The sequence below is a fragment of the Phoca vitulina genome, unplaced genomic scaffold (genome assembly GCF_004348235.1).
Source record: "Phoca vitulina isolate PV1807 unplaced genomic scaffold, GSC_HSeal_1.0 scaffold100, whole genome shotgun sequence".
NCBI classification, from domain to species: Eukaryota; Metazoa; Chordata; class Mammalia; order Carnivora; family Phocidae; genus Phoca; species Phoca vitulina.
The window spans coordinates 644,132-657,905 of NW_022589803.1; the positions used below are offsets into that span (position 1 = coordinate 644,132).

The 13,774-nt window shown below is 56.3% G+C and overlaps 1 protein-coding gene across 1 annotated transcript; it reads right to left on the bottom strand.

Moving 5' to 3' along the window:
• Positions 1-351: 351 nt before the first annotated feature.
• Positions 352-13,618, bottom strand: GUCD1 (guanylyl cyclase domain containing 1). The gene is made up of 6 exons (XM_032397592.1): positions 13,427-13,618; positions 8,661-8,745; positions 7,452-7,617; positions 6,170-6,261; positions 4,046-4,287; positions 352-3,322 (listed from the first exon to the last, which is right to left on the bottom strand). The coding sequence occupies exons 1-6, from the start codon at positions 13,467-13,469 to the stop codon at positions 3,231-3,233; spliced, it is 720 nt and encodes a 239-aa protein (XP_032253483.1). The 5' UTR covers positions 13,470-13,618; the 3' UTR covers positions 352-3,230.
• Between the last annotated feature and the right edge of the window lie 156 nt (positions 13,619-13,774).

The following is a 13,774-nucleotide window of genomic DNA, read 5'->3' on the forward strand; positions in this document are numbered from 1 at the left end:
GGGCCCCTCCCAGGAATCCTTAGCCTGTCCTCCACTATCCTCACCCTGCATGCTCTGGGCAGCCAACTCTACCCAGTACTCGCTACCTCATCCATATTTGGCCCCCCATTTCAACACCTCCCTCATCTTCACTCTTCTCCCGCAGAGCAGCAGTCAGTCAGGACGAGAACAGAGGCCAGAGACTGGGACCCTACCCAAGAAGCCAGTTCTGGCTCTGTCAGCTCCCTGTGGGACCTAGGGCAGGTCTGAGGCTGCCGGGTAAGGTAGGATTTCCAAACACTTCCTTTTTCAGAAATAGAATTCTTATCAAATGTAACGCTAGAAGAGCCCAATAGCTAGCAAATAAGGGGAGCTGCTGATTGGGGGTGGAAGGTACAGGGAGGGCTGGAGTCCTGCCCGCAGGGCTCCCCACTCTATTGCCTCCCGTGGGCCCCACTGTCCCTCTCATTCGATTCCACATCCCCCCAGACCCTCCTCCTGCCCAAGGCTGTCCGTGCTCCATGCCCTCTTCAAGAACCGCCATCAAGCTCAGCTCTGAGGCCCTTCCATCTCCACCAGTGCCTACCTAAGCCCTGCACAAGCATCAGGAGGGAGGCAGAACTGAAAAGCAGTAAACAGGATTCTAGTCCCAGCTAAAACCTGGCACGGCAGGTCAAGGACCTGGATTCGCATGTGCTCAAGCTGAGAATTTGGGAGGGAAACAAGAATTCACAAAGGCGGGACAGGGGATGCCACTGATTTTGCAGTGAGAATAATGTTTATTGAGAATGGCTCATTACAAACAAAATATATATATGTATATATATATATATATATATACATATATATATATATATATGTAGAAAATCTCTGCAATGCAAAAGATCCCTTTTGTCCCTGTGCGGCTGGAGTGAACAAAACCAAGTGTCCAGTGTGGCTTTGCTGGGCCCCCAGCATGTGGACAGGGGTCATGGGTGCCAAGTGCTATGGGCAGAAGTTCCTGAAGTCTGGGCTTTCTCCAGCCTTGTGTTCAGGACGTGTGCAAGAACGCCTTTACGTCTGCGATCCACCCCCATGACCCTCCCGGGCAGGTGGCACTGTCTCAGGCACAGGTAGCTTTCTTGTTATTCTTCCGGATGGGTGACCTCCAACTTGCGGCTTGCCCCGGGACTGAGTGTTTCTACATGCCGTGTGATGGACTGAGGTGCTGTGACCGCTCTCTGTGGAGGCTGCTCCCCGTCATCCAAAGCTCCACTTCCTCATTGCTTTCCTTTTCCCTTGATGCGTCTATTCTCACCACAATTTGAGCCAGATCCTTCCTGAGGGTGCCCAAACCCCACAGCTGCCGCACGTGGTATTCTTGGGCGTGAAACTGGAACTCCCCGGGGATCTTGGGCCGCCCAACATTAAGGCAAAAGAGAGAAGACCAGTCTGAAGACACCGCTAGTCCCTGAAACCGGGGTGGCTAACTGGCAGCTAACCAGCTGACCGCGCGTCCCTCTGGGCCGAAGGCTGCATCTGGTGTTGAGGAGCAATACGGCTGGATGGTCTGACAGCCCTCGTAAGCAGAGCCCACCTCTGCCCCTCAGAGCAGCCATGGTGGGGAGGTGTCAGCCGGCTGGTGGGAACAGATGCTGGGCATGGTTTGCAGTCCAGAGGGTAGCAGCTACCACCGCGACATGCCTTGGGCAACAGAAGACCAAGACACAGGGGTACAGGGGCAGTGTGGCTGCTGGGACAGCCCTGCTCCTTTGCCAGGGACAGCTCATGAGGGGTGGGTGTCCTTGGCCCCTTTGGGAATGATCCAGTTCCCTTAGCTTTTAGGTGCAGACCTGGGTTCGAGACCCAACCCCACCACTGTCCTGGACAAACTCCCCCGAGACTGATGGCCAGTTTTTGTCCGTAAGGTGAGGGGCCCTGGCTCTCAGCCCGCCAGCCCTGAGTCCCTTTCTCTTTGGAAGAGAACGTGGGCTGGCTTATCTGCTCTGTGAAGAGAGGTGTCAGTGGTTCCAAAGTACCTGCAATCTCACTATTATTGTCTTACTTGAGGGTGACTCTCACTCCCCACAAGTGAAAAATTTAAATCGCAAAAAAAACCCAACAAAAAACAAAAAACCAAACAACCCCCTACCCCCACCAAGAAAGAAAAAAAAAGAAAGAAGGAAACAGCTCTAGTCCATGTTACGTGCAGTGCTGTGTGACCCCGGGCAGGTGCCACCCTTCTCTGTCAGGACAGGAGAGACCCAACATTCTGTGCAAAAGGTCCTGGCATGAGGATTGGGGGGGGTGGGAGGCCACAGGCGGTCTCCCGCCATTGCCTCAGGAGTGCAGGCCCCAGCACCCCAGCCCCCAGGTCTCTGAGGCCTGGGGCTCCCCACACCCAGAGAATGGGCCCCACTGTCGGGGCTTAGGCTAGTGTTAGGAAGGCTCACGGGTTGGGGGACCTTTGGGACCCAGGCGGCTGCGCCTGGCCCTCCAGGTCAGGCATTCTTGGAGTACGCTCAGCACTGCTAGCTAGCAAGAGCCAGGGCCCTGTCTACTCCCGAGGGCCCTCCAAACTACAGTGCTATAGTACCTGCGGGCTGCGGGGGGAGGGCTCAGCGTCCTTTCGGCCTGAGGCCCAGCCCTCCCCAGGGCCCAGAAGCCTTGCAACCAGCCACAGGAACTTGGGTCCCCTGGGAGGTGGGAGGGAGCGGCGGCATCCCCCAAAGGGCACAGGGAGGTCTATAGCACTTCTGGGGGAAGGGGGGAGGGCAGTTCCCAGCAAGGCCGGGAGTAGTCTACAGCCCTGGGGGCCGGGGTTGGCTACATGGTCTCCAAACACACGGACACCATCCTGACGAGTGGCATCTCCAGGGCTCAATCCCCAGGTCTGTGGGGAGATGAGCTCAGGCTTCTCCCCTGCCCTGGGTCAGGTTCACAGGCAACAAGGGCACCCAGAGGGCTGGAAGTCCTCTGGGCACGGTTCAAGTCAGGCTTGGGTCCTAGGGGAGGCTCTACTCAGATGCTCTGGGGACGCCTCCAGCAACCAGCAGGTGCGTAGGCTAAGTGGCATGACGACACGCATGACACTGGCAGACAAAGCACGCATGCCTCAGGCTCTAAGAAATCCCTGGGGCTTTGTCACACAGGTCAAGGCTGCAGTTCCGCATCCAAGCCCCAGCAGCTCGGGGCCTGGGCCAAGGCCTCCTGAGTTGGCCCGGCTCGGGTGGGGCAGGGTGTGAGGGCCTGGGCACACCAGGCTCCCGCTGTCAGCTGTCCAAGTAGACAAAGAGGATGTCCTCATCTGTGCCATAACTTGTTCTGGCTTCCTCGAAGTTACTGATGCTGGTGCTGCACATTCCTGCTGGGGGCAGGAAGGGCAGAGTGGGGTCAGAGGGCGGGGGACTATACCTGCCTCGCTGACGCTCAGGGGAGCTGGGGGAGCTCTGGCCATGTCCCACCTGCCTGGCCACCCTCTGCCACTCGTCTTCCACCCACAGGAAGCCTTCCTTGCCTACTTTAGCCTTCATGAACTCATTCTCTGACCCTCCCCCCAGTTTAGCAGATGGAGGTCAGGCCCAGAGGGGAAGAAACATGCTTGAGGACACATGGGGTAAGTCTGCTAGAGTCGGGGCAGTCCTTTCCAGTCCCCAGGGAGGTGGGGAGCCCTTGCTGCATCTGGAGCAGGAGCTGGGACTGGGCAGACTTTCCTTTCTGATGAGTGTGCTTGCTGGCTGTCCTGGGAAGGCTGCAGTGAGGGAGCTGCGGGGGGAGGAAACTGCAGAGTAAGAATGAGGTGGGGCCCCGGGCAGTGGGGTAGGGCTGGTGGTGTGGGAGGGACAGATGGCCTAACCTGGTGTCGCAATGACTGGGGTGTGAAGGCCGGTATGGCCTCAGGTGTGTGGCTAGTCTGTGTGTGGCCAGAGGAGTGGCACAGATGACAGGAGCCCAGGAGGAGCCGAGGCTTTGGGGGAAAGGCAGCGAGGGAAGTCTTGGCCACCGGGTCGAATGAGAAGGAGTCACGGGGCCTGGACGGTGAATGCAGCCTGCCCCACCCGCGGTCCCCGGCCAGCCCAGCACTCACGGTCGGCGTAGGCTGGGTTGTTGTAGAAGATGCAGCCAGTGGCCCGGTTGTAGCCACGTAGCACGATGAAGTGGCCCTGGTAGTCGGGGGTGCGGCAGAAGCAGCGGTGGCCACTGGGGGCGAAGCAGCAGTACTTGACGGGACTGGAACAGAGGTCGCAGTGCAGTACCCCAGAGTTCACAAGCACAATGGCCACGTGGCCCTGGGCCAGGTGCTCCTGGATATCCTGCACGCTCACTGTGCTGTGGGCGGGAGGAGGGTCAGCTGGTGCCACTGGACCCCATTCCCCATCTCTCAAGTGGACCCCTGCCTGGATCACAAAGCTTGGGGCCGCGGCTCATCTGCCCTCCCTCCTGAGCTCCTTGCAGGTGGGAACATCCTGCTTTGTCACTGTGGCCTGGGCTCAGCCCAGGATTAAGCATGGGACCAGTGCCGGGGGGGCAGGAGGGCTCTGAGTGTGCCCAAGGACAAGCTGGCCCTGTCAGGTCCTTCCAGGGGTGGCAGGAAGTCGGCTCCAGAGGGGCCCCTGTCACGGGCCACTGAAGCAGCACATGGGACCCCACCTCCCGGCCTGGCTGGTGAATTTTTCTTTTTTTTTTTTTGCGGAGCACCTTCCTTGGTCATTTACTCTAAATCACATGCGGTTTACGCTGGAAGCTGTCAGTCCAATTTAATCCCCCAAATCTGAGCCAAGCGTGGCTTTGTCAGTTTCAAAACCACATGCTTCTCTGAAAAGACTAGTTTTCTTTTTTTTTTTTTTTTTTTCCTCGAAGGCTCCCAAGGCAGAAAGGGTTGTCCGGGAAGGGGCAGGTCAGCAGCGCTTCCAGGGGATCCCTAGTTCCGCAGAGCCAGCTGTTCCCCGAGGCAGACTCTTAGGCACGGCCCCATTCAATGCCCCCACAGAAGGCAGCAAACTAAGATTTCTTCAAACTAAGAATCCAGAACGGGCGAGCGGCTGTGAGGTAGTGGGCCCCTAAGCGAGGGGCCTCCTTCCTCCACGGTCTCATCAGGAGCGACAGCATTAGCCCTCCGTGGCCTGGCCCAACTCCAGCCCACGGGCAAGTCATGTGGCAATCTGGTTTGGTTGCCTCAGCCCAGGGAAACATGCCATTTTTCCACTTGGTCTTTGAAATGAAGTAGCTGGCTGAGTTCCCAATGGTATGTACCAGCACGGGATTTCAACTACAGGGAAAAAGCGGGGGCTAGGCTGGAAGGAAAAGCACCATGCTCCATGGAATAACAGGGTGCAGAGTGCCAGGTTTGGATCACAGCATGGCCGAGCTCCCAGCAGTGACTGTGGGCCCCTCACACTATTTTCCCACGGGACAGCACCAGCTCCCACTCAACAAGACAGCACGTGGCACGTGCCACTAAACGAACATTGGGTGCCTTTCCTCCCAACATGTGCCCGTGTGGTGGACGGATGCGTGGAGACTTTTCCCGTTTTCGTAACTACCTATCGTGTGGTAACATGATGTTAACAGTGAAAACAGAAGTCATTCAAGAACAGGGAGACCTGAGCAGAGTGGTCTAGGGTAGCCCAGTGGGGATCTAAGCTAATGCACCTCAGCCCGGAGAAGAAAGTCTAATATTAGCATCGGGGCAAGTTACTCCCAGGGATCTGCCCGAATCCTGCCCTCATGTATAGATGAGAATGGGGGAGACCCACATAAGGTCACAGAAGCCTGTGGGGAGATCTGAGGGCCAGGTCTACACGCGGGGGGCTGTCCCCTGTCACCCTCCATCACTTTGCCAGCATGTTCCTTAGGCTGTCACCACTTCATTAAGGGTTCCTGTGTTCTGTCTCAAGCTACCATTCTGTGAGCAGCCTGAGGGCTGGCTGGAGTCTGTCTTGCTCACCTGTCCCTCCAGGGCCTGCTTGCGATCCATCCTAGGCCACAGTTTTGTGTACAGCAGGTCACATAGTCCCACTTGTCCCCATTTTATGGATAGAAACAGTAAGGCTCAGGAGGGCAAGTCCATGCCGTTGGCCACCTGGGTAGGACACCCCAGTTCTGCCTGACTGCCAAAGTTCCTAGCCTTTCCTGTACGCCATCCTGAGGCCTCCCTGACAGCAAGTGTGTGGGTGAGCAGGCACACAAGCAAGAGTGAGGGGAGGCTCACCATTTCTCCACGAGCACCTTGCAGGCCTTGGCTTGTGCAAACAGCTGGTTCACCCGGGTCTCCTCTGTGTCAAAGTGCTTCCTGTAGAAGGACTGAAGACAGTAGGGCAGGTTGGAGGGGCTGCCTGTCCTGGCTGCCCTCGCCCCTTCTGGATGAAGTACAGGGCACATGATGGAGTTAAAGATGGTCAAAGAGGGGAGGAGCCCAGTCTGCTAGGGAAGATGGCACATGTAGCATGCCTGGGCAGAATGCTGTGTGTGTCTTCAACAGCAGGGTGGCTGGCCAGAGTGCATGGGACTATACAGAGGCATGAGGAGGATGCTCAGGAGATGGGTAGGCAGCTGAGCTCGGGTCAGCTCCCCCAGCAAGGCTAGTCATCCCTGGGCTTGTGTACCCTGTGGGCATGAGCAGGAGTCTGTGGTAAATGAGCAAAGGGGTGGCTGAACCCACCCAGATGCTCCTCCACTGTTTGGCTTAGCAAGGTGAGGTCCAGGGAACATACTTCATTTGGTGTAGGGGACTGAAGGGGGCTAGAGCCCCTGTGGGGGAAGCAGGAGAGACCCTGTTCTTGGGCTATTTTCTCTGCCTTGCAGCTACAGTGATCAAGCCAGATCCATCAGCCTTCCTCCCCTGGCCTGGAAGGGTCAAAGGAAAGTTAGGTTGACTGGCCCTGGCCACCATGTGACAACCCTCTTGCCAACGAGGCCAGCAGAGACTCTACTCTGCCAAGTTTGGGAGCCTGGGCCAACGTGTGCCTCTGTAGCAGGCAAGACTGGCTCTAACTGCGTGGGTCGGTGGCCGGGGGGGGGGGGGGGGGGGGTGCACTAGTATAATGGTGAGGCTATCTTTTTCTTTTTCAAAAAGAAAAAAAAAAAATAGGAAAGACAGTATTTCAGTTTTTCTTCCGGAATACCAATTATCCAGCTTGGAGCCATCTGTCCCTGTGACAAGGAAGAAAATGGGCAAGTGGTGGCAGGGTAGGGTCAGAGTGACATGCTCTGAGGCCCTGGGCCCTGAGCGACAGGAGGAAAGGATGCAGGAAGGCAGCCTGAGATGCTCTCTGCACATCATCAAGTGCTCTTGAAGGCAGGCAATAGGAGTCTCACTGCTCAGAGGCTTTGAGCAGGCTGGACCCCAAGGTCACCTAGGCTGGCTAGATCAAAAGTCCTACCCATAGAGTCTGGTCTCTGCACGCCTGTGTGTCCACTCGGGTGTCCAGGCCTTGACCATACCCCCTTTCAATTACTGGACCTAGGTGAAGGCCTGGTGGCTGGCTGCCCACCTGGTTCTTGTAGCCCTTGTCGACACCCAGGGTCTGAGTGCAGAAGCGGTGCCTCACGCCAAAGTGGCGCATCAGGTAGGCCAGGTCAATGGTCCAGATGCTCCTGGTTAGGCGCAGCTCCTGCAGGGCGCTCTCAAACTCACTGTCGTCCAGCGGGCCCAGGTACCTGTGTGCAGATGGGCTGCTGAGGTTGGCTTGCTCACGTGGGCAAGCTGGCTAGGGCCACCCTCCTCCCAGGGGCCCACCAGCCACTATCAGGGCTCCCACTCCCCAAAGGTTCCAGCCTTTGTCATGAAATCCTGTATCTTGCCTACTTCTTGAGCACGACCTGAGGCTGCCTGGGGTACCATGTTGGCCCCAGAGTCAAGGATTCTGCTTCTTGGGCGCCTGGGTGGCTCAGTTGGTTAAGCAACTGCCTTCGGCTCAGGTCATGATCCTGGAGTCCCGGGATCGAGTCCCACATCGGGCTCCCTGCTCAGCAGGGGGTCTGCTTCTCCCTGTGCCCTCTTCCCTCTCATGCTCTCTGTCTCTCATTCTCTCTCTCTCAAATAAATAAATAAAATCTTTAAAAAAAAAAAAAAAAAGGATTCTGCTTCTTGAATCTCTTGAAGGTTACGTAACTTCGGGTAAGTTGCCAACCTCTCAGGCCTCACCAGCTTCATCTCTAGGATGAGATGCTTGGACCACATCAGTGGTTTTCTAAGTTTTAGGCACAGAACCCTTTTGTTGAACACGATCTTGCCTGGAATTCCAGGATATAAAACAGGTAAGGGACAGGTTGCTCTGGGGTTCCTGGCAGCTACCTGAAAAGTCTCCTACAAGGAGATGACTATGGCGCTCTATGCTCTGACAGTCAAGGTTCCTGTGATATTCACACAGCCTTAGTTCAACAGTTGGCTCCCTAATGACACAGTCTTGCAGGAGCCTCAAGTTGGAAGGTCCCGTGTCCCAGTGATGGGGTCACTCTGTGGACCAGGCCCAGGTACCTGGGACTTCCCTGGTTATCCCCAGAGCCGCTACCTAGAAGGCCTCGTCCACCCTTTGCTTGCTTTTGCAGATGGGACCAAGCCTGGATGGAAGCTGGGCCTCCTGTAAGCCCCACCCAAGAAAAGCCATATGGATGATGAATCCCACCCAAGTCTCTCCCTGTTTCTCCTTCCAGCCAGAGCAGATGGTGTGGATGGGGAGGGCCTGGGCCTGCCCACTCACCGCAGCACCATCTTGGAGCAGGCCAGGCCGCAGTCCCAGTGGTAGAGCTGCTGGATGATGGGCACGGGCAGCTGCACAAAGTCTCCTGCGTGGAAACACAGGGAGGTCACAGACCCTTAGCATTATGCCTGTCACTGCCACCCCCACTGAGGCCACCGTCATCGGCTCCTGCCCAGATCCTGTAGGGGCTGTTCAGGGGCCAGCAAACAGCCTTTCGGGTGCCCCAACCCATTCTCCTTACAATAGCAGTAATCTCCCCCAAACACCAGTCAGAGTAGGTCAGCCCTACACAAAATCCTCCAATGGGCTGGTTCCTATATCTCTTAGGACAATGCCTTCATGGCTGCTGCCCCAGCACCCTCTGCCCTCTCACCTCCCCCCGACCTCTAGGCAGAACCTTCACCTGCTGTGATCCCTTATGCCCTAGGGCCTTTGCACACCTCTTCCCCCTGCCTGAACTCTCCTGGCCTCCCAGGTGCCTGACCTAACTCCTGCCTTTGGATGTCACTTCTCCATCATGCCTAGCCCCCAACTACATGCAGTCCCAGCCTTACAGGCCTCTCTTTTTGGTGGGACCTCCAAGGAGGCTAGCACACAGGGCAGACACATGGGAGATGCTCAGCAGATATTCATGCCTGAATTCATGAGGCCCCTGGAGGTTTGCCCAACTCCAAAGCCCCCAGGGCCACCAAAGTATGAAGTCCACAGTTAGACGGAAGGGAGACTGTCATGTAATCTGTGTATGTGCAATGCTACCCTAGGTAATCTCTCAGTGTGTTCTTGTCAAACGGTGTGGAGGAGTAGAAAGGGCCCGACCTCGGCATTTTAGCCCCAGCTCTGTCACAGCTTGGCTGTGGGCTGAGCAACTGACTTCCTCTTGCTGGACTGAGTCTGGCTATCTCTAAAGTGGGGGACTTTGGTCTGATTCAGTCATTCAATCAACAAATATTTCCCAAGAGCCTAGTACCTGGCATGTGAACCAGAGATGTGGTGGTAAGTGACACAAACAGATTCCTGTCCTGGAAGGGTAAGAGAAAAACAGAGGGCTAGGCCGGGGAAATGGTGGGGGTGTGCCTTAGAGAGTGAGAGTCAGGGAACACAAGACAGAGGGGAACAGCATGCTAAGGGGGGGCCAGCTGGAATGTGGCCTACTGGAACCTCCTACTCCAGGATCCCATGAATCTGGACAAAGTTCAGAGTCTGAAGAAATGGGAGGGACTTCCCTTCAGTGATCATCACCCACTGCTCATTCATGACACTCCTTTAGCATGTGAAAACCCAGCCCACGTTGTTTCCTCATCTCGGGGGGTCTCTGGGGTCTCTCTTGAACCCACAACTTGCCTGTGCAGAGCGCCCCAGAAGCCGACTTGCCATGCCAGCCCCGGCTCCCACTGCAGGGAGCAACCAGCAGGTCCTGTCTGTCCTGGCCTTTCAACCTGCTGGCCTTGTCTGGGCAGCGTCTTGCCTGGAGCGAGTCCCAAGCTCCTACTCTCCTATGTCTAAACCCTCCCCGGCCTTCAAGGCCTGGCTCAGATGCTACCACTTCTGTTGCCTTTTCTGATCCTAGGCTGGCCACACCCTTTCCCTCATCTGCACTCTGCTAGGCCAGAGTTCATGCTTTGATTCACAGGAGAGGACCCTTGCATTGAGCTTGTCTGTGTCCTGCTGAGCTGTTGTACATTCTCAGGACGCAGGGACCCGTGACTGCTCCTTCACTGCCTTGTACTGGCCTTCCCCCCTCCATTCCCCACCTCCAAGGGCATGAAACAGGGCCTATGGATGGCAGGATGGCATGGGTGAGTATAGGCCACCTGCTGGCTGAGTCACTTGAGGAGAGGCACTTGGCCTCTCTGTGCCTGCTTCTTCCTCTACGAAATGGACCGCCACAGATGCCAGCCTGCAGAGTGCTATGAGCACCCAGGGCAAGAGCGTGTTGCAGGTGCTGACATGAACCCTGCGCTCCATCTAGAGGGCCCTGGCGCCCTGAGCCCAACTGGGCTGAGGCTTTGTTCCCTCCCCCTGACCCCAGATGCCTCTAAAAGGAACCCAGGCCATCATTCGAGGCCTTCCCGCATTTGCCTCTTCCCACTGTCTTGGATTCAGTTCTGAGGGCTCCGTCCAGCCTGACTTCTGCTTAGCCTCTGTCCTAAATTCCACCCCCAGCTCCTCTCCCATCTGCACATAGTAGCCAGAGGGATCCCAGTCCCAGTCTCCCATTGCTCTTAGAATAAAGTTGTCACTCCACACCATGGCCTGCAGGTCCCTGCCAGCCCCAGGCCCCACCACCCTCACCTTGGCCCTTACACCTCACTCACTCAGTTCCAGTTACTGTGGGAAACCCATCAGGCTTCATTGTACAGCTGCATGTACAGCTGCCTCTGTCTGGAACTTTCTTCCCCTGCAGATCTCAAGGCTGCCCCTTTTTGTCATTCAGGTCCCAGTCCAAATGTTCCTCCCCTGAGAGGCTTTTTTCTGACTACACCTTTGCGGGGAGAGGGTGCCCCCTTCCCAGCCTCCTGTTTGTTTCCTTCACAAAGTACTTGGCAAAATTAATGAGAAAAATAAAAAATAAAATAGAGCTACTCTGTCTCCCCACAAGACTGTAAGCTTCCTGAAGACAGAGAATTTGCTAATCTTGTTCACTGTTATTCCCAATGCCTAGTATCTGATGCTTAGCAGTAACTCAACAAACATTTGTTAGAAGAAATGAACCTATTTTTTTTTTTTAAGAAATAAAATGATTAAGCACTCAGTGTGTGCTATGGTTTGGGGACACTAAAGATGACTATGTCCCAAGTCCTGCCCTCCAGATTCATAGTCTAAAATAATTCCCCCCCGATGGGCTGAGTGGAGAGAGAGCTCTATGCAAGGTGCTATTCTCTCATGATGGAATGCCTCCCTTTTCAAGAATCCTTCACTGTGGCCATAAACTTTATTTCTCTCTACACAGGCTGTTTACTCCCCAGTTTTTGCTCTTGCAGATCCCTTAGTCTGGAATGTTGTCTCCCATCTCTGAACAGCCAAATGCTCTGGTCTCTTTCCCTCTCTGAGCCCTTCAATATGAGTATTTGAGGGGATCGTGTCTGCCTTCCCCACTGGACAGACTGAGAATATCTCAGTGGCAGGCAGAGACAGGGCTGCATGTGCCTCGCCCCAGCCCTTGAACCAAAGCAGGCACTCAGACATGCTTGATGAATGGAAGGTGTTTTTCCAAAAAGGCCTTATCCCTTGAGATGCCCAGGCCTACTTGTCACAACAATGCCCCAACCCCTCCCCCAATTTCCCCCACCCCGGCTTCCAGACTACAGCCCCTCTGTTCACGGCTCCCTCCTTACTCTGCAGCCTGGGCTCTGGCACCAGCTAGCTGGGTCATCTTAATGGCCAGGCTTTGCCTCTGTCTGTGCCTTTCCCTATTTCCAGCTGTAAATGTCGCATAGGACAGCAGCTCCCTAGGGTCTTTGTGAACTCCACTGCCCCTCCTCTTCTTGCCCTGATCCTAGAACCCCTTGATCCCCAGGCCCTGCAAGGCTAAATACTCCCACATGGCCATCCCCAGTCTTGGCATGGGCAGGTCAGCTCACAGGGATCCAGAGATACTCCTGTGGGGGGCTGATAAGGAGAGGGAGGGCCTTCCAAGCCCAGAACTACTGCCAGATGTTGATGCCTGGAGCCAAGGGACTGTCCCACCTAAAAGTAGGGTCTGCCTGTAAGGCCCTGGCCTGGCTTCAGTTGGCAGCTGTTGTCCAAGAAGGCAAGCCCTGGATACTTAACTCCTTTCAACTCTATCTGCTCATGTGCAAAAGTGCAAGTAACAATGGTAACCTACTTTACAAAAGGGTCCTTATGAGGATTAATGAGGCATTGCATGTAAACAACTTAGCACAGTGTCCGCTCATGGAAAGCTCTCTATGAATGTGAGCCATTACTTCACTGGGACTCAGGAAAGGCAAATGTCTGGTTCAAGATCACAGAGTTAGATAACTAGAAGAGTAGGGATGCAAATGCCAGGATAGCATCAGACCTTATGCCCTGCTGCATTCACAAAAGAGACCACTCCCTGGGTGTCACACCAAGGTCCCTGATGTCTTAGCGTAGGATCCCACATGCTCTTGACCTCTCCCATGAGTTGGCACCTCACTTTAGAGTTTACTAGCACTTTCTCTTTCTCATCAACCTGGAGAGCAGGAATCATTCCTTTCCCCCTCCCCCACTCAGAGAAGCAAACTGAGGACCACGGCACTGAATGTCAGCCTTAGTTTCTGCCCCAAAGGAACTCAGGCCACCTGGGGGCAGAAGGAACCCGAGGGTCAAGAACTACAGCAAGACAAACCGCTAAGTCTGGGAGGCCAGGGTAAGGGGCACATCCATTGCTCTATGCTCTCAGCCAGGTCCCTGCCCTTCTAGGCCTCAGTTCCCCCATAGTTCCCCGGAGGGGACGCGGGATCTCCTAAGGCGCTCCAGCAGGACTTTTCGCTTCTGGGGAAGGTGCCGCCCTTGCACCGCAACCAGGACCCTCCCACCATGACCGCTTTCACAGAGCTGACTGGGGTCCCAGCCCTAGGAGTATCAGGAAATCCCAAGGGACCCGGGCTGGGGGTTGAGCGGCCAAGGCGGGAGTGTACACCTGGCCAGGTATCGCTCAAATCTCTACAGCCCGGCCCGTGGCGGCGGTGGACCCAAGGTCGCGCGGCTGGACCCTGCCCGCGCTAGGGCGGGGTCCCCCTCGTTCCCCCCGGCGAAGGCCGGGCCCTCGGGGAGACACTGACCGGGCTCGAGCGGCGGCCCCGCTGCCTCCGCCTCCGTCCTCATGACCCGGGCCGCGCGGGGCGCCCATGGCCCCGGCCCGGCTGCAGCTTCGGCTTCGACTGGGGCGGGAGCGGGGCTGGTGCGTGTCAGGTTCCTCCGCCGTCGCCACCGCCGCCGCCACCGCCACCTCCACCGCGGTGGGGAGAAGGGGAGGCGGCGGCAGGGCCGCCCCAAGCCCCGCCCCGCCCCTTCCAGGCTTCGGCTCGGGGCCCCGCCCCTTCTTTAAACCCCACCCCTTCGCTGGTGCTCAAAGAAGCCCCTCCCTTTCTTTTCCCCTGACTTCTGTTCCTAGAGGCCCCCAGCCTCCG

Coding starts and splice junctions, on each gene's coding strand:
- GUCD1 (XM_032397592.1), bottom strand. CDS start 13,469: ATGAGGACGGAGGCGGAGGCAGCGGGGCCGCCGCTCGAGCCCG. Junction 6,262..7,451: donor ACAAGGGCTACAAGAACCAG/GTGGGCAGCCAG, acceptor TACTGTCTTCAG/TCCTTCTACAGGAAGCACTT. Junction 4,288..6,169: donor AAGGTGCTCGTGGAGAAATG/GTGAGCCTCCCC, acceptor TCCCGCCCACAG/CACAGTGAGCGTGCAGGATA.